The 24,824-nt window shown below is 37.5% G+C and overlaps 1 protein-coding gene across 4 annotated transcripts in view; it reads left to right on the top strand.

The window, feature by feature from the left end:
- CPED1 (cadherin like and PC-esterase domain containing 1) overlaps positions 1-24,824 on the top strand; it is a 156,210-nt gene that overhangs the window by 73,124 nt on the left and 58,262 nt on the right. For 3 of the 4 annotated variants that reach the window (XM_035332793.1, XM_035332803.1, XM_035332824.1), the window contains 5 exons: positions 672-731; positions 3,785-3,852; positions 4,190-4,234; positions 6,065-6,251; positions 8,055-8,223. In XM_035332793.1, the coding sequence (XP_035188684.1) occupies positions 672-731; positions 3,785-3,852; positions 4,190-4,234; positions 6,065-6,251; positions 8,055-8,223 (529 nt within the window). The remainder of the gene's footprint in view (positions 1-671; positions 732-3,784; positions 3,853-4,189; positions 4,235-6,064; positions 6,252-8,054; positions 8,224-24,824) is intronic. The other variant, XM_035332814.1, reaches the window with a different exon arrangement.

Here is a 24,824-nt window from a genome sequence, read left to right as displayed (position 1 = left end):
CTTACCGTATGTATATAAATATGTAGAAGTAGTTTGACCTTTCTCCAGGGCATAGGCTAATCTGCTTCTCTGCACTGTTCTGTAATGGCTAAGCTAATAATGCTATTCTGCTAATTCACTGTATAAAAAATACATGATTGCTAATCATAATCTCCCACTCCTATAGTTACACACATGTGATGGTGATGCATGTGTCAGATATGCATGTAATTATACATAATTGCAAGGAAGAAAAATGTGAGTAAAGCTTACTCCCCAAATTACTCAGGTATGCATTCTCTTTGAGTTTTGATTAATCTTTTAGATTCCCATCTTTGATGAGTTTGTTTATCAGAACATTTTTTTCTGATTTTCTTCACTTAAAGGCAGTTTGTTTGATTGGTGTATTTAACTGTTCTTGTTTCTCTGACTATGCAAAATTAGTACTTCCATTTACAAAATCCAGTGATTAGCATAGCTGACTGTCCAAACAGACAACATGGACAATTATGTGAAAAATAATGGCTTTTGACTTAGGCCTTGTACAGTTAAGCAATTCACTGATCATGAATCCATAGAATAGAGACAGGATTTAGACAGATTTCTTTGTCTGCCTTTCTTAACCCATATCATCTATGCTGATAGTATTGAAACCTTCAGTGACATTAGTGAACTCTGAATTCCTTCCACAGGAGAAGCAAGAAGAGTTCTAGAAACTCATCTCAAACTATAAGGAACTGGTTACAGCTTAGGTGAGAATTACAGTCTCAGATGTATTGTTATAATATACAACAAAGTTCCTTGAAAGTCATCAAGGGGTACCACCTAATATGTACATTGAAATCAATTTCCTTCTATGTTTGTGCACTGTTTTGTTTGTTTGTTTGATTGATTGATTCTGTGCAGCTACAGTTGTGATATGACTAAGACATACATGATCACAGTCTTTTAGAACATGGACTATAAGGTACTGTGGCAAGTATATTTGGCTGTGTCAGACAGCAGAATAACATGGGAGAATCAGATTTGTGAGAAAAACTAACCCTTCTGTTTTGCATAAGTCAAGAACCTAAGGAGGTGAATAAAGATTCAAATGCTTTTACAAAATCCTGTACGCAAGTCCTTCATTAGGTCAAAACAGAAACATCAGCCCTTAAGCTGAACTTAGGTTGAAAGTAATTTCTTGGTGTTTAACTTGGTCATGCTCATTGCCTAGACAGTTTGAGAAACAAACATGGTTTGAACTATGTGGCAGAAGACGATGACAGCAAGGAGATCTAGGATAAGTTGACTGATCTGCAGTGGGAGGAATGAGAGTAAGAGGGAAGGAAAGAGAGAGAGAGAGAGAGAGAGAGAGAGTTAGTTGGAAACAAATACCAGGAAACCAGTTCCACTCTTCAGTTTGCGATTTTGTATTCTTCTGAAAATCATCATGAGGTGCTTCCTTCAGTGAAGCAAATGCCCTCATGGAAACTCTGTGGCAGAAGCCAAACAACCACTGTACAACACAGAGAGCTTACCATAACAATAAAACAGAAAATCTCCTAGTGATCATCTCTCGATCATGAGCTCCAGTGGCTCCTCATTTTCAAGAGACCTACAAAACTTACATAAAAAATAAAACTCATAACGGAATATTGAGAACATGGTCACAATATTGATTTTGTGACTCATTAAAAATTGTATCACCCTCAACTAAGACATCTATCAGAGGTCCCCAAAGTGCCCGGTTCTTTGTTTTTTGGTTCCCTTTTTTGGTTTTAATCTTATGGAAATATTATCTCTACACATCCTATATTGCTTATGTCTGATTTATTAGACCATCCTAGCTCCATTACTGTTATTGCTGTCTGTCCTTTAGGTATCTCATTTGTTGAATCAGAGTCCTAAAGGACTCTCAGGTTTTCTGTTAGTAGTTTGAGAGGTACACAAGCATATTCCTCCTCCCCACCCTGGTTACCTAATATACAGTCATTAGTTTCATTAGATCTAATTACAAAGTGCAGAGACAATGCACTCGTCTGTGCTTGATACAAGATAATAAGTCATACAGGAGAGTGAGAAAAAAATAAAAAGGGGCAGTTTATGCAGATGAAGGTCCTTTCTTGGGTAACAGCTTGTGGAGGAAAGGATTCTGCAGAGTGCAGGACTTCAATCTCTCTGTCTGAGGAAGATCTTCATAACTTTACTGTTCCTCAGTCCTGCTGACTGGGAGGAGCTTGGAGAATGGAAAACAATTAAAAAGATAAGTCTTCAGTAGAAAATACAGTAATCCAAGTATCTTTCTGTAACACTTTTTCTAAATATTATATTTTGATATCTTGCTGTAATTCTGTAGAGATGACTCTTAATATTGCCTGATGATAATCACAATCTTTTTACAGAATTGACACATAGAGGTCACACAGATCCTTTGGGAGCTGGGGCCTTGCAGCAGTGATGGCTGTCATGCTCCTGTGGTGTGCTCTGGCTAAACCAAAGCCTAGTATTTTCCTAGAGTTAAGACATCTTGTTTTCACTCTACAATAGGATTTGGAAAAAATGCAATACAAAAAGTAACAGTGGAGTGGAAAAAAATCGTATTTGAGAGGTGTTAGCCATTAACTCCTTGGCAAACAGAAAGAGGGATATAAATGACTTATAACTCAGAAAACAAACTCTCTAACAGTTTGTTAAGTGCTTCCTTTGAAGGAGGTCATGAATGCGCATGAAAAAGGGTGGTGTCTAGACAGTGCAAGATGTCAAAACTACATGTTCATACACATACAGACACAAACATCTGCCAGGAGACATTGTATTTTCCCCTTATCTCAGTGTGGTAATGCAGAAATCTCCATTTAAGCATTTGACAGTTTACCTTTTACCATGATGGATTTCACTGTTGCTTTCAGCAGCTCTTAGTGAAACATCAATGATGTCTGCTTGCATAGAACCTCACCACCTCCCTTGCCTGTCACAGACAGTGACCTCATGTCTTTCAAAATTAAAACTGAATGGACAGTATCAGGGAAGAAACTGCTTTATGAGTACTTTTACAGGAAACACTGGAAGGAAAGCATCTTAATCCTTTAAGAAATTATACTGGATCTCTGTAAAGGCTTTATCAGCCAGAGTCCAGTACATGGATTGGAGAGAAGCCTGCTGCCTTTCTTCTTCTATGCTCCCAAAATGCCATATGAAAGGGAAAAAAAAATTCAGAGTTAGCAAACTAGGAGCCACTAACATGTTAATGAATAGTTGCAAATGGCTTGTGTTTGTTTACTTTTTTTTTGCACTGTGGATTATACATATAATCTGGATGTTGGTCATGTGTTTGGTTGAATAAGCAAACAAAGCAAAACATGTAGATATTCCTTTTTATAAAGTCATGCTAACCTCAATACAGATATTCACCACGACACAAGGCTTCATTTTTATTTAATTATTTTTGAACAAAGTCTAACTTTAACTTCAAAGATATACAAAAAGCAGCCTAAAACAGTTAAGAAAGATGGCATGGGTTATTTTATTCTTGGCAATATCCACTTTTCCTTTTCCCAGCAATTCAACTTTTATTTTTATTTTTATTTTTTTATTATTTTTTTTTCATGTTATATACTATAATTTATTGTAGAATGTGTGTTTTCTATCACATTCATTCTGGTAACATTGCTAATGCTGGGAACATGAATCCAGAAATAAATCTTTCCATGGGAATATTAAAATACCATGTGCTATGGATTGCCATATAGAAATTTCTGAAAAAATTTCCATGGATTTTATTTCTTCCATTCATGTAGAAATATATCTGCTATTGAATTGACAGGAATTCTTCTCAAGAAAATACAAGACCTATGCAAAATGTTCCTTTTAACCTGAGGAAGAATCATGAAGGTAAGGGATCAGAGTAAGATCTTTTATATACTGCATGTCTTTCCTATTTGTGCTACTTCTGACAATATATATAATTTAGAATACATGAATTTGCATTCCAGCTGGAAGATCTTGGCTTACTACACACAGAAGAGCAATTTCTTCCTTTTGTTCTTAAGTGTTCTGCTGAGTTGATAAGCAATGTTCAGGAGCCTAAAGCAAAATCTGACACTGAAAAGAATAAAAGTATACTGTATTTTCTATAATTAACAAAATAAGAGCTCCTTTTCCTATAGAATTGTGATCCAGACATAAATTTAGAGCATAACATTGTTAATTGTTTCTGTTTATCTTTCAGCATTGTTTTATTCCAGTCAGAATAAAGAAAGACAATGCAGTTATGGTAAGTCAAGGGCTTTCTAGACCATTAGAAAAAGAGAGATTACTTGAATACATTTCTTGCTTTTTTCTTCTGTATAACCTTTCAGTGAATTGAGTACCCGTGGGCTGTTACATAATAAAGGAACATTTTAAAATATTGTTTACAATCACTCGATGATTAGCCTGTTATGTTAAATAAGCCTCAAGCACAAAGTTAACATTTCTGTGCATGCTTATTAATGTGCATATTCCAGCACTCATTGATTCTTTGATGTGCTTCGGTAGGCTTTTGCCTCTTATTTCCAAGAACTTTAGCATACATCTGTTTTTGTGGAATAGCCTTTAAACTTGCATGAAATTGAATCAACCTTATATCAGGCCACTCTTCAGTTCAGAGATTTTAAAGACCTGCTTAAGAGAAGAAGAATTTTCCTAGGTACACGCTTGTACTGCTGCTGTCTTTAGTGGGAGCAGTGCTTTCTGCTGCCTTCCTCATTGACACATTATCTCAGCAGTCATTTTATAAATATGAAACAATTGCTCTGCAGAGGAAAGGCATTTCTACCCAATCCTCCATTATTGATTTTACCATGCTTCCAGGAATTCCTGTATCAGTCAGAGGCCAGAAATGCTCTTGGGCTGGCTGAGTCACATCACTGTTCTGATTGGTTGTCATTTTATTTTGAAGATATCTCAACTAATTTTATTTTGGAAATTCCTCCTCACTTCTAAGTTATTAGTGAGACAATCCTCTAGGTAATGCATACAGTATCTGGGGAGTGGTTTATGCTGACATATATTCAGTATTTATTTAATAATTTATGTCAACTTGTGAACCTCTGTTCCCCTGCAAATCTAGTCCAAATGCTATTCTTTCACTGAAATAACTGTTTCTACATTTAAATCTACACAAGACAGAACAGAAATTTCCCTGTTTTGTTTCCCTAGACTGATACAAAGGCAGAAAAGGCTCATGCAGAAATGCATCCTTTATGTTATGGGCATTTTAAAAAATGTTTTAAGCCACCAGATTTGTTCAGATATTATAGAGAGAGTCTCCTGGCTGGAGTAGTTTCTGAAATACTCGTTTTAAACACATGCTAGAGAATATATGTGGAAAACAAATTTTGAATGTGTAATTGTTCTGTAAATCTTATTGAAACAGGTTGGATTAAAATATTTGTCATAAGTGAGTTGCCAGCAAATAATTATTCTCAGAAGTCATTTGGCAGACACTACAAACTAAAGGATATATTTGAGCAAATAGGATCTGATTGTGGAGATTTCATACATAAGGAAGTAGTCGGAATTTTTTGATTTAGGAATTATAATAAATCATGCTTCTAGCTGTACTACAAATGACCCCATGGGTCTAGATATCTCCATGTGACTTGTTCTTATGAACAGTAATAATACATCTAACATGTTTTGATTTTTATTGGCAATTACACATGTACATAAACCCTGTACACAGGCTGGTACCTAAGTAGGTTATGAATTTTGGCCTAACTTTCTTAGAGTTCCAGTTAACCAACTGGAGACGGAATCTCCCAGAGCTAATCCTTGCATTCTAAAAGGCTTACTCAGACTTCAATTTTGTGACTTTAACTAGTCATTGGGCATTGAATGATTAAAATCCATCCAGGGTCAGAAAATTTCTCTCAAGTGACAATACAGCCTCCTTTAAGATGTTTTAGCAGAATTATCAGTCTCAGAGTGACCAGGTAGTAAAAATCTTATCACTGTGCATGTTATTAATCTGCCAGAAGTTGCGTGTTATTTATAAACGTTCATACATTTCACAGGTTGTTTTTGTTTGTTTGTTTGTTTGTTTGATGCCTTCTTGGAACAGATAAAGATACCCTATCTCATATCAGGCAGATCTTCACCAGTCCACAGCTGGATTTGAACCCTCAGTTTAACCCAAAGATCAAGGAATACTACGCAGAAGTCCCATTTGACCTGGTGACAGTGAAAATTGGAGCAGAACCTTCTAACTGTCAATGCCAAGTACACCTTGATGAGAAGAAAGGACCAAGGTATGAATAACAAAATATGCACATAAAAGGTAAAAGTGTTGTGAACATTGGAAATATATCAGAATATTACAGAATTGTTTTGTGCTTCCAAAAGCACAGAATACGTTGATATTAGTCACAGGAAAGTAACAGGGATTTCAACACTCAGACATTTTAATCTATTTGTCAATGTCCTGAAGGCAATGCCAATATGTTGTCAAACTATAATTATCCCTAGCTTTATGCAGTGCACAGTTACAAATGTCTCCCCAGGTTCTCTAGTCACAGTCCAGGTGTGGTGGGAATACAACATCCTTACACTGCACACAGTAGGACAGCAATGAATATGAGTTTTCATATCCAGGTCTCGGTTTTGCACCGTGGCCTACAGTGCTGCCCTGCTGGGCTTGCTCACTCTGCCAGCAGTCTGCTTACATGGATCTACAGTCTACTTAGGTGAGGTGGGACCAAAAGAGAAAATATGTTCAAGTGTATTCATTCAGCCTGATCCATTTTCATCAGAATCACTTAGTAAGGAGTCGTCATCAGGATGAGTCTCAGCTTATCCAGTCTTTTAGAGCAGTATAAAGATGCAGGATAGGATTGAGAGTCATCAGTAAAACATCTGGTTTGAGCACCGACCCATGATCAGCCATACTGTTTAATTGCTACTGTGGTCCTTGGAACAGTTTTGGCTTTCCCAGCTATCCATCTCACTAACAGCAGTATGGAGTGGTGGAGACTGTTCCCAGTAGGCATTCTGGGCCAGACCAGCCTGTTTTTGGATGGCAGGGGTGGAGAAGTGTTTTGTTTATCTGGGCCAGGTGGCTTAGAACCAGAGGACTGGCCTAAGTACTTAGCCATTAGTAAAAGATTTCCATGTTGACCAGGGGACATTTAAAAGGGAGATCAGGGACAGTGATTCACTTGAGAGAAAGCACCCGAAATAGTTACTAAACTACCTTTGTTTCATGGCATAAAGTGCCTGTGCAACTTTGACTGACTGTGAAGCAGATGCTTTAACTTAGAATGTCTGCTAATGATCAGTCAGCCAGTGCTGGTCTGTACAATTGTTGTTGACCTTATGCCTAATATGCTTCCTGTATTTTCAATAAAAAATCAATCTTTATTTATGATTGAAAAAGAAGCTCCCATAAAATTGTGCTACGCAGTTTTTTAGCATTTTAATGTTAACACCTGTTACAGCTGACAGAGACATGGCAATATAATAAAAATCTGCAAAAAAAAAAAAAAAAAAAAAGTTCTTCCTTGTAAAAGGAAAACAGAATAGCCTTATGTCCTTTTCACTGAACATTAAAAGCTCTGGATGTGTCTTTCAGCATTTCTCTTTCACTGCAAAGGGAAGAAGAGCACAGTCAAGCTTTGTTCTTTTATGTCACACTGAGCAGTTTGTCTGGGACTCCATCATGCTTGGCTAGTGAACAATTTCTATGTCTAGCTGACACTTCTAGTCTTGCTTGTCTCCCTGCTGACTTTACCACAGACTCGAACCTGCCAGGAATTATTATCCTTAGTGCCTTCATTCACAGATTTTATGTCAATTGTTGCCACTGCTACTGCAGCTGTTTTCACTAAGTGTCACTGTCAGTATTTTATCTTGAAGAATTTTAAATTCTTTTTGCAAAATTTAATTTCCCCTGTTTTTTTTTTTTTTTTAGTGTAAAACCATGTGTATTTTGTCAGAGAAAGAAACTGTTAGAAATAGAAGCCTCAAGAAGCAAGTAAAGTTTAGCTGCCATATACAACACAGTGTAAATCTTTGTTTCTTTAGTGTTAATTCCACTTCCCTGTTTTGCCTTGCAGTGTTGCTAACTACCCACTTGGCCTTGGATTGAACAAAATCATAGTTCTTGTAACAGATGATTCGCAACCCAACCCTCAGGTTGTGAGCAGCTATAAAATCACAATTTATCGGGAGGACCGCCCTAGCCTGCCTTTGTTTGATGACTATATGATATGTGGTTTTGTGCAGGTATTGTCTCTCTTTTCTTTTACTACACAAATTAATAGTGAGTTTATCTGCTTTCTGTGTAAACTAGGGTACATGGGCCTAAACTAGTGTAGTGTCAGTTTTTTGAGATTAGAATCTGAGTTCTAAGTGCTATACTTGTATGAAATACAAAATTTACAAAACTTCTGGGCTATAAAAATAACTCCAGCTTAACTACTTGTTACAGTTAGCCTGTATTAACCTCCAGGTTAATTAATCCTTACTTTGGTCAGCCAAAATCTTACTCATCTGAGAGCTCTTGTTAGCTTGTAGGAGAACAGTCTGTTCGTATCGTGCAGTGGGCAGACTGCTGTTTCTAGAACTATCTGTGACACTGGAGCCATGGAAATTCTTTTACCGACAAAGATATCTATGATGTTGGCACATTTGTCACTGTTCAGGGTGATTATTGCTATAAAATTTATGAATGAAAAGTTTTTATTCTAGAAGACTGATAAACACAATGGGAAAAAGGAAAAGAAAGAAAGAAACAAACAAAAAAACGCTGATGATTCTGAAGGAAGGGATGGTTGCTGCTTAGCGTGAATGAATTTGGGTATACAAATAAATTATTTCTAAGAAATAAAAATCCTTAGAAAACAATGGGTCCCTTGGATGAAAAAAATTGTGAGAGTCTGTCCCATAGGGCTTAGGAGGGAGTCTGGGGGGGACCCTGGGGAGCTTAAACTGAACTAGACACAAAATTGGACGTAAGAAAATGAAAGAAAGTGAAGTTTTCAGTTTCTGAAACTATGGTAAAAAAAAATGAATTTTCATAAAATGGAAAACCCTGGACATAGGGAGACTGTGTTTCATCACAGTTAATTCAGCAACAAGGAAGCAGGATTTTCAAAACCATAGAGTTGAAGCTGTCATCCATTTTCATATCAAGTATATAATCCTGGCTTTATTTATTTTTATTTATTTTTATATATCCATATGTCCATTTTGTAAAACCTATTCCCCTTCTCCAGTTCCTTTCTATTACTACAGAAGCTGTTACTGTAACCAGGCAAAGTGTTTTGTTTTGTTTTGTTTTGTTTATTTTTATTGGGGCTTACAATATGAGCCAAAGAGATTATAAAAGTTGATAGCAAATTGTGTGTTGACAATAATTTTCTCAATCTGCAAATCAGAACTGTCAGGTAAAATATACACAGCAATCACAGCCTACTGACTGCTGATCTGAATACCTGATTATGGTGAGTCTACCCATTTGTAGACTCTTCTCTTACACTTAACTTACTAGCTCAAAAGGTCAAGGATCATTTTCTTTTTCTTCATACAGCACTAGATCTAGTAATCTAGTTGCTGCGGTATTAAAACAATAATCAAATCATGTAATATCTAAGATTTCTGTTAATGTGTACACAATTCGTCTTTACACTTTGGGTATGAATTAGAATGAAAAAAAATAGAATTAGAGTTATAATAATTCAATTGGAAGGGACCTACAAATCTCATTGAGTCCAGCTGCCTGAACACTTCAGGGCTAACCAAAAGTTAAACCATTTAATAAGGACACTATCCAAACGGGTATTGAACAGTGACAAGCATGGGGCATCAATCAAATCACTAGGAAGTCTCTTCCAGTGTTTGACTACCCTCACAGTAAAGAATTTATTCTTACTATCCAGTCTGAGCATTCCCTGGCTCATTTTTGTACCATTCCCATGCATCCTGTCATTGGTTATAAGGGAGAAGAGATCAGCACCTCCCACTCGGATTCCCCTCCTGAAGAAGTTACAGAGAGCAATGAGGTCATCCCTCAGCCTCTTTTTCTTCAGACTAGACAACCCAAGTGTCCTCAGCCTCTCCTCATAGGACATGCCTTCCTGCCCTTTTACCAGATTAGTTGCCATCCTCTGGATGCATTCAAGTATCTTATTATCCTTTTTATATTGTGAAGTCCAGAACTTCACGCAGTATTCAAGGTGTGGCTGCACCAACACTAAACACAGAGGGAGAATCACATCATTTGACTGCCTGGCTAGGCCGTGTTTAATGCACCCAAAGTTGTGATTTGCCCTCTTGGCTGTCAGGGCACACTGCTGGCTCATGTTTTGCCCGCTTTCAAGCAGCATCCCCAGATCCCTTTCTTCAGGACTGCTCTCCACATACTTGTCTCCCAGTCTGTACCTTTGTCCAGCATTGCTCCATCCCAGGTGCAGAACCCAGCATTCACCCTTGTTGAATTTCATGTAATTGCTGATTATCCAATGCTCCAACATATCTGGTCCTTCTGAAAGACTTCTAGTCCCTTGACAGAGTCAACAGCAGCTCACAGTTTAGTATCATCACTGAACTTGCTGAGGATACATTTAACTCCTACATCCAGGTCATTTATCAAAATGTTGAACAGGACTGGCCCTTGAACTGGTCCTGGGGAACGCCACTAGTGGCTGGCTGCCAGACAGATGCAGCCCCATTCACTACAACCCTTTTAAGCTCTGCCATTCAGCCAGTTCATCATCCACTATAGCATGTACCTGTTCATCGCACAGTTGGACAATTTGTCCAGAAGCATACTGTGAGGGATGGTATCAAAGGCTTTACTAAAATCCAGAAAGATTACATCCACCGCCTTTCCTTCATCCACCCAAGCTGGTGATTTTATCATAGAAGGAGATCAAATTACTAAGACAGGACTTTGCCTTTGTGAACCTATGTTGACTATACGTGATAACAGCTTTGTTCTTTAAATGCCTTTCAACAGCACCCCAAATATATTCTCCATAACTTTTCCAGGTACTAAGGTTAGACTACCAGGTCCATAGTTTTGTGTTTCTTGTCTTGTGCCTTATAAATCGGCTAGCTTCCAGGAGAGTAGCAGTAAACTGCTACCAGTGAATACCAGTGAACTGGTATTGCCTTAGTAGGAAAACACACTGCTTGGGAAGATGTGAGGAAAGCCCTTCTTGTCACCCAGTTTGGAGCATGTGCCTGGATGTAGGAATAGGAATTCAAGCTCTCAAACACATCCTCCCACACTGGAGTTTACACTGTTGTTAATGTTTTATGATAGTATTTATGAGACTGAGTATGAATCTTTGAAGTACTGTCAAGGCAAAGCGATCTAGAATGATAAAAATGAAAAGTGTTTTAGAAGTTTCTTTTGATTGAGGTTGGTTTTCTGCTTATCTATGAGTAACTGCTCTCTAATTAAATATAATTGTTCAGAGCTAGGGAGGATTTCAGGAGTTTAGAGTAAAAATGAGATGAAAGGCATTCTTGTGGTATCTAATGAGGGCTCTGAAGATATAGTATAAGATTCTAAAACAAACAAACAAAAAACAACAAAAAAACTTTTTTTAAGATACGTTAAAGGCAAACTCATCGGAGAATGCATTTCAAAAAAAGAAAAAAAAAAGAAGGCTGGAGATGGAGATGGAAATGGCATTTAAAAACACTAAAAAGCCTATTTTTTTCCCTTTTCCTATTTGTTAGAACAGAATTTACTGCCTTTTACTTAGAGTGATCAGTTTTATCAATAGAAAGCTCATGTCTTAAACAGCATCATTACATTCTGCTTTTCATAGCAGAGAACATTATGTGCTCTTGCAGGGTGGGTTAATACACTCTTATCAATGGCATGAGTGCTTGTTCTCTTAGTAACAAGACACCTGTTTTAGGAGCAAAAGGATAAATACAGCGTGAACTGATGGAGTCTCCTTTGGACACTTGACTAGGCACAACTGGGATTGCACATCGGGAGAGAAAGGTCACTGACAGTGGTGTGGTCTTTCTCACAGAAGGCTTCAGTTAAAATTCTAATCCAGAGACTCTTTTTCCTGACTTTCTTTTATGTTTAATCCCATTAGGATATTCAGGTTTCACTGCAAGCTGATACTATAAGGAAGGCTACAATAAAAAGACAGAGCGCAGGATGTTTCCAGTCTTCTAACGATTCTCATGCAGTTGAATAATCCTGGATTAATTTCAAAGCTATTGAGTTAAGAAGTGTGCTGTTCGAAGCCTTGCAGCCTTTAAAAGGAAAAAAAAATACAGTCCTTTCTCCTTTTTGATAGTAGCTATAATATCCTCATTAAAACCAAATTAGTGGCAGATAAACTGTGGCATCACCATAGCACCTTTGGTGGTTTTGGTTCCCTTTCGCTGTGTGTTCTGCATTCTGACAGTATTGCTTGGGCTGCAGATAGAAAGGTTATTGGCTGGTACTTTACGTTAATTTTGTGGAATTGTTGATAGTATTCAATGTAAGTGTCCATTTCATTATCTTCTGTGAAGCTGTGACACCAAGATAGGCAGAACAAAAAGCCAGTAGGAAAAGCAGGGAGCTCTTAAGGCAGGGTTATCAACATTACCCTCAAGTGAAAGATCCCAGAGCTACTGACACACTGCCATAAAGGACAGAATTTTTTTTTCTTTCTTGCAGCGCCTCTTATCTTTAAAATGAAAATGGATTCAACTATGCCTCACTTGAAATGTGTGAATTCTACTTTTTTCATTGTTACACTTTGCGTAGCTGGGGTCATGGATAATAACATGTAATGTGCTTGGGGAACTTTGTTTGACACTGTAACCACTTGTACTTGCAGTGTCTTGCTGCCATGTGTTATTTTAGTGTCTGTATGTGTTTTAGTAATACAGTCACTAATTGGATTTTGCATTTCCGTTATGAGCAATGGATAGGTAATATTATATTTTCTAGCCATAGTGTTTATCATCAAGTTTTATTTGCATAAAACTTGAAAAATACCTTTCAGAGTCAGTAGAGAGTGTGTTTTATGGATGCTCAGCCTCTTCTACAGCTTTCTCAGGTCTGTGAGAAAGAAGATACAAGAGAACAGCTTTAAAAGCTTTCCTGATTTTTATAGGAAAACACCTTATTCTTAAGCACTATTAAGTCTTATATGCTCATAAAAACTTTCATTATATTCCCTTCCTAGAGTACAGAGAGTGTAAGAAGTCCAGCAGAGCCGATACAAGATGCAGACATAGGATTGTTGACTGTGTACCAAATTGCTGTAATAGAGGTGACAACAAGATGCCAGCAACAAGATACTGATTTCTTTTGTGTAAGGTGTGGGAATGTTTTCAGATTGAGCTGAAATTTTTTTCATCTCAAGTTAGAGATCTCCTGAGAGGGGAAAAAAAAAAAAAAAAAAAATTACTTAATTTTTGACTGCACTATTACAGTTAAAATGCTTTTCATACCAGATAATATATGTAAAAATTGTATCAATTATAGAAACATGAACTCTTTACTTAGTGCTTTTATACAAATATTTCAAAGAACCAAAGAACCTTGTAGCTATTAAATAATGTCTATAAAATAAATTTAAAAAAAAGCCTGGGAGAGAAACAAAGAGCTTTGTTTAGGACAGGCTTGAAACACATTCGTCTCTTCTTTATTTCCTCTCGGCTGCATTACATTCAGTGTGACCATCATTACAAACCACAAGTACCTTCTGTCCTTAGTTCATGTGGATGCCTTGTGCAGACTTTTAGGTTTTGCAGCAGCCAACCTTCTTGGAAGTTCTGGGTTCATCTTGCTTGAAGACACACAGGAAGTGCATCTCTGGAACTGAGTATACAACCTAATCATTTCAACAAACAGATTATACCTTATTTGCAAAAGTAGCTTACTTTCCCCTCAAAGAGTAAAATGATGTCCATTATAGGTGCCATCATGCCTTGCATTATTTAGTCTTCTCAGATCTAGAAGCTAGCAAGGATTTTTTCTCCAGTATTTTTGATTTATTTTTTTTCAGAAACAACAAAAATACCACATATTTTCTTTTGCTGCTTTTTCTAAAGCTTTCTGATTGTGGTAAAAATATAGAGAAAATCATATGAATCAAAGAATGTCTTCTGATTAAATAGCAATTTCCTATTAAAGAAAAAATTATTAGAATAACTGTTAATCTAGAAATTTTAACTGTCATGGAATCCAGAATGGTAACTGTGATTTCATGGAGGGATTGGCTGAGACAAGCAAAAATCCCACGCATTCTTAGAACTGAAATACTCAAGCCTCTACTTTAAATTTTCATCAGAAATACTGGTGAGAGCATGGTATGACAGTCATCTTTTCCAGGAGCAATGCCAACTTAAGCATCCCTCTCCTTGCCTGCAGCTATGCACAAACCAGATGGGAGACCCTTTTTTTTTTTTTTTTTTTTTTTTTTTTTTCCATTTTTTAATGGGCTTTTTCCTAGGATAAGGTTCCCTGTCTTTCTGTACTAGCACAATGGAAGGGATAGGTGCAGAAATGAGCAGCTGGATTGAGAAGAGTGGCAGTGAGTGCTACTGAAGTCAGCTTTTGCTTTGTTCATGTGATGTGAAAGAAATTTACATCAACACTGGGTTGAAAGCTACTGTGAGTGAGATGTTATAGCTTTACAGAGAAAACCAGAGAGATGACTTTAAATAAACAGGAGCTTCATGTCCAGACATTGCAGATGTGATTTGCTGGTGAATACACACAATACACTAGAAGTACATTTGCATTGCTACTAATCTATTAAATAAAGCATAAATACTTTGTGTGTGTGCCTGAAGCCATTCACTAGGAAACACAAAGCAGTGCTCCTATAACACAGAGTAAGTATATAGCAAACAATGCATTGTTAAATTGGAGTCAAAAGGCACAAAATTATTAAAGAACTAATACAAAGATAATGGCATAAAAGGAAAGGTGAGGGTTTATATCTTCAGCTGCTGTATAACAGTGTGGTTCAATTAACTTCAGGGGAGTGTTTTCAAATTATATTGATGGCATATCTGTCCTGACAGAAACATATGGCTAAATTTTGTTCCATTAGGTATGCTGGGCAATATTAGTGAGTGAATTCACTTGCATAAAAGCTGATAAAATAGTAAGTTATTTTCCAAAATATTCATAGTCAGACAACAGCTCACTAAAGCTTAAAAACTATTTGGAGCATTTTAAAGTATGTAAAGATAAAGGATGTATAGTCACCCTTTGCTATAAGTAGAAGGTGAAGCATCTAAATCTAACACAACTTGCAGCTCCTAAAAATTGTTTTTATGAAGATATAAAGGGTGGGGGTGTGAATAATAAATATACTGAGCTTATTTTCAAGTTGAGAGTTAATTTCTGTGTGTATCAGAACAAAATGTTTTTTTTTGTTTTTTTGTTTTTTGTTTTTTTTTTTTAGTCAGCATATTCTTGCTCTCTCAACATCTATACCATTAGGGAGAGAAAGCTTGCCACATTTTCTTAATTATAAGAAAAACTTTTGTGATGATTTAAAACATTGCTTTATAGATGAGTCAGAGGAACAGTTAACCATTATGATGGATTTCCTCTACATTTATCCTGTTCTGTGCTGAGCTTGTTTTGGATCTCAGGATCAGAGGTGTCAATGTCAGGCTGGTATCTTGGTCAGTGGGCAATATCTTCTGCTTTAAAGGAAGGTCTGGAAAGCTCAACAGAGCATAGATCTGTCTCTTTGGGGAAATTAATGTAATACTGTTGGTTTGTTTTCTAGAAATCAAATGCTCACTTCATTCACCTACATAGTTACTTCATACGTAGTCTGCACCATCATCTGTTAATCTGCTCTTGCAATCACTTTTCCCTGTCAGATATCTGCTGGGCTCTGAACAAATGGGCAGAACTAAAGCATAAAATGAGAACCAGAAAAGGAATCAGTATGCCTGTGCTTCTACTTAGGTGTCTCTTTCTCTTAAAATGGAAAGTAAATTTGCCTTATAGCTTTGTGCTGTATCTGTAATAGTCTGTGTCTGACTAGGATCACCATCATAGTCTCCAGCATTTTGGGGATGTCACATTACAGATCCCATACTTGGAGGCTAAGTCCATGTTGGGCCCAGCTGCCTGGATAAAAGCATAAAATCTTCCAGTTTAAAGCATTTTGCTTACATTCTTATTTTTATATTAGTTGCTCTTATTCTTCTCTATGTAGCTAAGTTTCCTGTTTAACATGTGACAAAAGATTAATACCAGATACCCTCCAGGAAACTTGTCCAGCAGTATCAATCAGTCAGAGTATGGAGAGAGCGGATGTTTCCATGCAGCAGCTACATTTGTCATGATTACGATGGATTGAACCCAGGAAATGATCTGTTACACAGATCACTGAGGGACAACTTGCCAGCAGTGCTTTCAGACAAGCCACATGAATGCTGATTCAGTGATTTAACAATTTTGAACCGGTAATGACCAAGATGACACCATCAATCTTACTTCATTTATGATCATTAGCTAGAAGTATTAGGCTGCTAAAATAATTAGGTCCTTAAGAGATACTATTATTTGGGCAGCTTTCAGCCTTTATTTTTCCTATGCTCCCTTTCATTGCACAGCAGTCTTGTAGCTAAGAGCTTCTTAAATCAGCAGTGATCTCACTTCTCATCAATACCGATTTTAACGACACCAGCCTGTGTTTTTTGCAGTACCTTCTACCTCAGCAACAGAAGATTTAACATCTCACCTTTTTTTCCGTCTTCTGCATATCTGCAGTTTAACACAAAACTGTGTTAAGAACATTCCACCATCCTAGGCACTAATTTAGGTGACTGCTGACTTGAAGGGCTATTTTGCTATTATGCTGCCATAGAGGAATGTCATTAGTATATCATTATGGGAGAACAAAAAAACTGTGACCTGACAGAGCAGTTCCATTCTTTTGTGGGTTCAGGCTGTTCTCCCCCTTCATACAATTATCTATGCCCACCAGTGGGCATACATGATACTTTAAAGATACAAAAGATTATAATCTTCCCAGGAACCATCTGAGTAGATACTCATAACTGCATGACTACAAATGTCAGGGAGTCAGAGGATGACCAGTGTGATTACAACTGGTGAGCAAGATCCCACTGGTGCTGGTGGGGCATGTGATTGAACATTACAGCTGGAGGGGTGCCGTGCAATATCTGCTCCCTAGAGTGCTGCAGGATGGGGAGATGCCAAGGCAGACACAGTGCTATGGAAACAGATACTGTCGATACAGAAATATCTGAGGCCATAAAGGAATGCTAGTGCAGACTGGATTAGACCCAGTGTTTTTTGATTCCCTGCCTTTAACCACAGGATTTAAATTTCTTTTTAAATAATAGCAGTGAACCATTGTGGGTGAATGTGAAAGGAGACAGACAACAGTAAATGCTGGGTAGGGAATTCAGCTCCTGTGAGAGTACTGTTTCTGGAAATGCTGATCAGAAAAGCTGTTTTTATATAATTCTTGTTAGTTATAGGGTTTTTGTTTGCTTTAAGTTATCAGGCAAGCATCCCACATGTTTGGAATTGGTCTTATTTTATACTCCTGTTTTGCTCTTAATTTGGATGATTTTGGTTTAACACGGGCCCAGTAACACCGTTGGAATCAATTACATTTTTCTAGAGAGCTGGTAGCAGTAACTTCTTCACAATGCTCCATGTAATACAGACTTCTCTGTGCTTCTTTCCCTTTCCTATCCCTCCCCTCAACAGTGATTCCTCCATGCATTTCAGCATTGTGGTCCAGCTAGGGCAGGAGATGTGGTGACCTGATGGCCAGAGCCCTGGTGGATGGAAAAGAGGGAGCCACATGTTTGAATTGCCCCAATCTAAGGCATCCTAAACTCTGACTGCTTGGGGGGAATCCTAACCCAGCCTGACTAACCACAGAAAGGTCTTTTCCTTCTGCCCCAGGCCTACAGTAGAGCACTGCTGGAGTCAGACCCCAAGCAGACAGAGAAAGCTCCAGGCATGCAGGCCTGAGCTGGCTACCCTTGAGATGCACCCTGCATACTGTGCTGATGATTATCAGCTGGCTCTGGGCACACTCCTCCTCAGTGTCTGGGAGCACTGAGTCACACCTTGTGAAGGCACCTGAGATATCTGGAGAGAAGCAGAGGATTCACTGTCTCAGGGACACTTTACTAGCTGTTGTTTTTCCTTGATTTCACAGGGTACCTTGCTTAGGCCACCCAATCAGCTTGGTAGGCCAGGCTCTTATTTTTCAGGCATTGCATTGCCTACATTAACCATGTTAAATTAGAGTCAGAATGTAGGCCATAATTTTTCCATTTCTAACTATGCAATATTAGGATATAAGAAATTACTCCCTGGTAAAGTGTAAAATCTTTGTATGAGCTGCATACATATGAGAACCACAAAGTACCATATAAGTAGTTCTCCTTTGCTAGTTCTAGGAAGCACAATGCCGTGTTTAAAAGTACAGTAGTAGAAGTAGGGTGGAGAGGAAGAAAAGGTCATCCAAAGTTTCTGAAACCTTGCTGAAGTATTTACCTTATATTTCGGGTAAATGGCTATGTCAGTGTTTGTATTCTGTCAAGGTACTTGATTCATGGAGTGAGAGTTCATTAATTAGAGATAACTAACGCTGTACAACAGCACACAATATTTTACAAGCATGATCAGAATGCCAGTTTGTAAGTCACAGACAAGTCAGTACAGGCATATGGGCAAAGTATTTACAAAATATTCACAATAACATTACTATATGCTGCACACAGATCCATTTTTAATATATATATATATATAAATAGTCATTGCAGTTTGTACGGGAACAAAAGCTATTGTTATAAGGTTGAACTTCAGTAGTTTTGTGTGACACACAAAGGCTCTGAAGTGCTTCAGCTACATTTTTGTTTGTTAATGGTGGCATTCTTGAAATTGCTGACGTGACAGCAGAGTGCTGTGGAGGTACTTGAGCTGGCTGTGAGCAAGGTGGGGCAGGAATAGGAAACAGAGTGCTGGTACTGCTCAGCACCCAGGCCAGGCCGGCTCCATGCTAATGTGGTGTCGTGTTTTCTGGTACCAGAGCTTATTCTGTCTGCAAGACTCTCTCTCATGCCATGTAGGCATATTTTGAGGGGTGCATGGTAACACTGATTAGAACCAGGTTTAGGGCACACAGAAGTTGCATATTTCTTAGTCACAGTCAAGCAAGTATGTCTCTGCTATTCTAGTCCTGAGACGTTCCTGTCAGACTGTCATTTGTATTTAGTAACAGCTTCTGTAGCCATTTTTTGTGATATGTATAATAGTAAAGGAAAATAAAAAAGATCCTTAATTCAAGCCTTCTGAACACAAAAGAGACTGCTCTTTATTTCAATGTACTTTGGATCTGACATGACTAAATGTATTTCATTGGAGTTCATTGTTAGGATCTAGAGTCAAAAAAGCAGTCTGCAAAGAAGATAGTATGCCTGCCATCACATCTCCAGAAATAATAGCTGTGCTTTGATCATCTGTTTCTGATCCTAGCTGAAATTATCTGTGACATTGTGCCATTAGAAAGCTGTAATATGTAGTGTCAGGTATAGGTTATTACAAAGATGATATGAGGAAAAGCATGACTAATGAGTCATAGCAATGACTCTGTAAGTCTTAGTAATAATTCATCTTGTCTTTTAATAATAATATAAGAGTTCTGATTTGGTAAAAGAAAAGAAAGAAGGGTAGTTGGGCAAGTCAGCCATATGGTACAATGGAACAATGGAGACGGAAGTGATTTATTGCTGGGCTGTATAAAGGGTATTGGCTCTTCAGGCTGTATGCTCACAATGCATATTTGAAATTCAGATCTTATTTCCGTGTATTATGTTGGTAAAGAGGATGTGACATGACTGAAATCCTGCCATAGGTTTCATGGTCTGACATAAAGATATGACCAGTTCTATTTCCACTAAAACAGTCGAAGATGCTGTGGCACCAAGATTAAGTAACTTCCTCAGGCTGCCACAGAAATGCAGGGAAATGGGGTAATCACTTGCTTCAGTGAGCACTTGAAACAAAACTGAGACCTGAAGATATACCAAAATAAGGGGCAGACTCTGTTCTGGGACTGTCTCAGACAAAGTAGGAAAAAAGTCACACCTGTTTAGAGGCTTGAGAAATGATGCTTTGTGGACAGGAAAATCATAGAAGTATTAGGGTAATTAATGTCTCTCTCTAACATCAGTCTAAAGCAGTTGTACCTAGGTCACAGGGGCTGTAGATATATTTATAGAAAACTTGCAGAAAGTCAGAATTCAACTTTCTTTCTAAACATTCAAGGGGTAGATAAGAAAATTGGTATTCCTGATTATTTTGCTGTGTTCCTCAGTAGTTTCTTGTTGTAGAATGCTCTCAGCTGAGATCCAAAATATATAGTTGTGCAGCTTCTTAGCTGGTTAATCAGATTCTTCTCTGTATATAGTTATAAAATATAAAACAGTTTTTACTGTGTACAGGTTGCTGGTATTGGTCTATGTTGCATATACAGAACACAGTAAAAGCTTATGGTGTGGCTAATCATAATTTAATTGGTCTGGCTTTGCATTTATTTGACATCTTGTTAAAAAGCAGAAAAATGAATCTCTGAGAAGTATTTACTAAGACAGACCAACCTAACAGCAGCAGAACAAGCTTCCACCAGTCAGGAAGACAATCCTCGACTGCTCTTGTTCCTTTTAGAATCAAGGTAGGTATAAAACACAGCCACCAATATAAGACAAACAAGGGATTCAGATCTGATCCATTAATTTTGCTTTGTGAGTATCTTCACTGAGAAAATCAGCATTATAGCATATAGCCATTGTTATTTCTGTAGCTGTAATACTGTCTATATCCTACAGAGAACAGTTATCCTCTTTACACATCCCTCTACAGTTTGCGTTTCAAAGCTGAAATCCAGGGCATTCACTATTGACAGTTCAATTACTGTATTCTTTTCAGTTCACCTCATACACTGCTCTCAAATTCATCAGAAAATGTAAAATAGCCTGTTGAATTTTCCCCTTGGTGATACTACAATGGATGTGAAAGAAGAGCCTCCAGCATGAGCCTTCCTAAGTGTTAACAGATCATGAAAATTGGCAACAACTGTTGTGCTGAGTATCATAATCTGCAAAAGGAGGGCCAGCAATTCCACAGTGGTGAGAAGAGAGTGCTTGGTGTTTGAGCTGTGGTCACATTTGCCTTTCAAGTCATTTCGGCCTCCATAACACACTTTGTGGGAGAAGAAAGCCAATGCAGCTGCCTTTGCTAATCAGTCAGTATGACCCAGCCCCTGAGGGAGGCAGGCAAAGGCAGATACATACTGAGACACACAATCCTTGCTGATTAACAGTGAAAGCTGGTAAAGTTACTCTCTAAGCCTGTCTGGCCCATCAGTTCCAGAAATGTAATTTAGATGATTATCTACATGCCCATTAAACCTTGTGACCCATTGCTAGTCTGTTTGAAGTTTGCCTGCTTAAACTTGCTAATAGGAAGAATAGAAGGATTAACTCAGAGGTCATGAAATAAGAGAGCAGTAAAGATGACAAAAAAGCAGAGGAAAACTTCCTTCTGTGTATATTTTGTAAGGAAAAAGAACTACACCATCACAGTCATCTCAGCAGATACTGTTACTTTATGGAGCAAGCAAGCCATCTGGAATTTAGGTCATTTAATACTTTTTTATACTTTCAACCTATTTTTGTCAGATGTACAAATAAAACGTACTACCTGTATGAGAAATGTTTTCAAGTTCAGTGTTTCCAGAACATAATGCCACATGCTGTAAAAGAGCATGGAACAACTGATGTGTGATACATGTTTCTGATTTTGCTGGGGGTTATAGTGCATAGATATAAATCAGGAAGCACATAACTTAAATCAATAACATTAGAGCAGTCACAGTCTTCAGAATCAAAGCCAGCCTTGTTCTCTTCAGGTAAGGACTCCAACTATTACAGTTGCTTATGAATTTGATAGTCTTTTTTTTTTTTTTTTTTTTTTTAAACTATATGTATCCAGCCTCAGTGTCAACCACAATTGGTATCTTCAGTCTGGAAATGTTAACCTTCATGTGTTGACTACACCAGCAGTTGCTCTCACCTTGAAAAATATATTTTCCCAAAAGTTTTAGGAAAGTCACAAACTTCTCTTGCTGATCCTTATTCTTCCATTGAGTGGCATGTGCTCAGCTGCTAACAACCAGACTGCTATGGAGGACAGAAGTTATTCATAAATCTCATTCCATCAGTGTTGTCTGAAAAATAAAGTAGATGCCAATATCTTCTGGGAAGCCTTGTAGAAAACAGATCAAAGGCTTCTGGAGTTTATTTAAGAAAGACCAGTTGTGAGTGGCTTAGTGTCTGAGCATGGCATGAAAAGTGAAACAGCCATGTCAGTGAGCCACCATACACAGAAGTCCTCTGAGCTTCAGTAAAGAATTTGAGTAGTATGTGGTGCAGGTGGGCCAATGTCTCACCCTGTCATTCTGTAAGTCCTTTGCTTGTAAATGAATGCTGTGCTCTATGTTCTCCAAAGGAAAAGATTTCTTCTCAATCCAATGATAGAATAGAGCCTTCTTCATTTACCTGGTGAGGTTCCTAGTGAAGTTTGTCTTTTCTAAGTCATTTGGTTTAAAAGATCTGTGAATCTGTGTAATTCACTAACTTGTTGTCAGTGTTATGGCTGGCATTTTTACTTTATAACTATCTCAAGTCATACATCCTTTAGTGCATTCCTGTTCCATGTGTAAGAAACAGGCTTATTTCTCATTAGGAATATCTGTTTTGGTTACGCCTGTAACTCCTATGTCCTTCAGTGTGCCTTGATTTATAATATGCATGTAGACAGCTGCAACATCCCTTACCTCTGATAGGCTGGATTAGAAATAAGACTTGGGTCACTCAGACCTCTTAGCATGATTTCCTCGAAAAAAATTAAGTTCTTCAGCAGGGAAGTTCAGTCTTTGTCAAACTAAGAACACCCCATCCCTTAAGAAAGGGACGCCTTTAAACTCCTGACAAAACAACTAATAACATTCCTCTTGTGTTTTAAGATTATCATCTTAAGATCTCACAAGAGACATGGAGATATTTGGTGTCCACTGATTACATTTTGTAAGAAGCAAAATACTTTTTATAATGTTTCACTGGAGAAACTACAGTAATTACCAATGCAAATTAGCAGAAAATTATCTGGTGGTCTTAATACCCACTTCACTCCCCCCCCCCCCCCTTTTCAGAAAAAGGTGAATAGAAAATAATAGGTATCAGTTATGTATACAGCTAGAGTAAAGATTTAACTATTGCTTCTTTAACAATGAAAACAAGTTAGAAAAAGCTGAAAGAACTTTATAGGAAATGTCATGTGAAAAGGATCCAGAGAGAAAAGGAGTGGAAATCAGTTGCCTAGATATGCACATCTTGTTGCATCAGAAACTCAGTATCACATCTCAACCCAAGCTGCTGATCCCAAAGAGAATGAGACTGTGCATACTTGCCAGTTCTGTGTAAGTGCTTAGTATGCTGAAGATCATTTTTACACCTTAATGAACCCAAATGGCCATAAATACCTGTGTTTCATTGTCTGTACCAAACCCTGAATGTTTTTGACATGTCACCTGATATGTTAAGGAAATTCCCATGACATGTTGCTACTGCATGAATTCCTTCCATGAAATATGTTGTCAGAACTCAAGAACCCTACTGACAACTACAATTCATGTCTGTCTCCCTTGTGCTATTCATTTCCTGGCCCAATAGCTCAGTATTGTTCATAGGTATGGAGTTCTAGATGAAAATTAAAAAACAACAACAACAACAACAAAAAACAGATTGGAGAAAAAAAGTTCAAGGTATAATTCATTTTAATTAAAATAAAAACGTCCTTAAATATCATTATTTACTTTGCTGTAACAGCACTATCAAAAGATGAAATGCTTGAAAGAAAGGTTGCAAGATATTCATTTAGTGGTTACTGCTTTATTTTTGAGACAGACATTTGACACTTTGGAATTTTATTGTGAGAGAGGGTGGAGGTGATGGAAATTAGTCCTGATGTTACCAAAAATCTCTGGGAAATGCCAAGTATATTCTAGACAAAAGGGAATGCTAATAGAATGCAGGAACTGAGTAACAATATGGTGACAACAAAAAGACCCAGAATATTTGGGGAGAGCTCTAATCCCCATGGCTTGATGAGGTTTCAGATGGAAAACATGAAGATTGAGTGTGTTTTTCTGCAAGGAAGTATGCACACTTAACTTCACATTCTGTGGACATTCCCAGCAAAGTCAGTGGGATAACTTGTTCTGAATAATACCATATGTCTCCATCTTTGCAGGCCCAAAGTCTTAAGTAGAATTTATTAAGTCTGGGATGTGTATAATTGCATCCATGTTCACAATTGTCCAGTGCTAAAACAGGACAATCACTACTTGTTTAGTCCTAAAACAGAAACATATTCATAGTGCCTACCAATGGAACTGACTTTTCTCTTCTAATTTTTTTACTCTTTTTTATGATGACATGCTTTGATATTTATGAAAAATGAACTCGTTCTTTAGACAACAGTAAACAAATGTTCATTTCAATTTTATGTGAATTATTGCATTAGTATTTCAGCAAGGCATATTGATTGATGACACTGAGCCATTGATAAATATCAAGGAGTTTCTTAAATATTTACAGGGCCTTAATCCTCTCTTTTGAACTAGTTTTACACACTGGTATTTTGTGATGTCTTTACAAGTTGCTGGGACACAATAATCTTCTAAAATAATCAAAACTAACAGAAAATATTCTCCAGGTCTTTCCTTCCTTCCTTCCTTCCTTCCTTCCTTCCTTCCTTCCTTCCTTCCTTC

This window comes from Oxyura jamaicensis, chromosome 1 (genome assembly GCF_011077185.1).
Source record: "Oxyura jamaicensis isolate SHBP4307 breed ruddy duck chromosome 1, BPBGC_Ojam_1.0, whole genome shotgun sequence".
NCBI classification, from domain to species: domain Eukaryota; kingdom Metazoa; phylum Chordata; class Aves; order Anseriformes; family Anatidae; genus Oxyura; species Oxyura jamaicensis.
The sequence above is the reverse complement of the archived record's forward strand: the minus strand, read 5'-3'. Positions and strand labels throughout refer to the sequence as shown.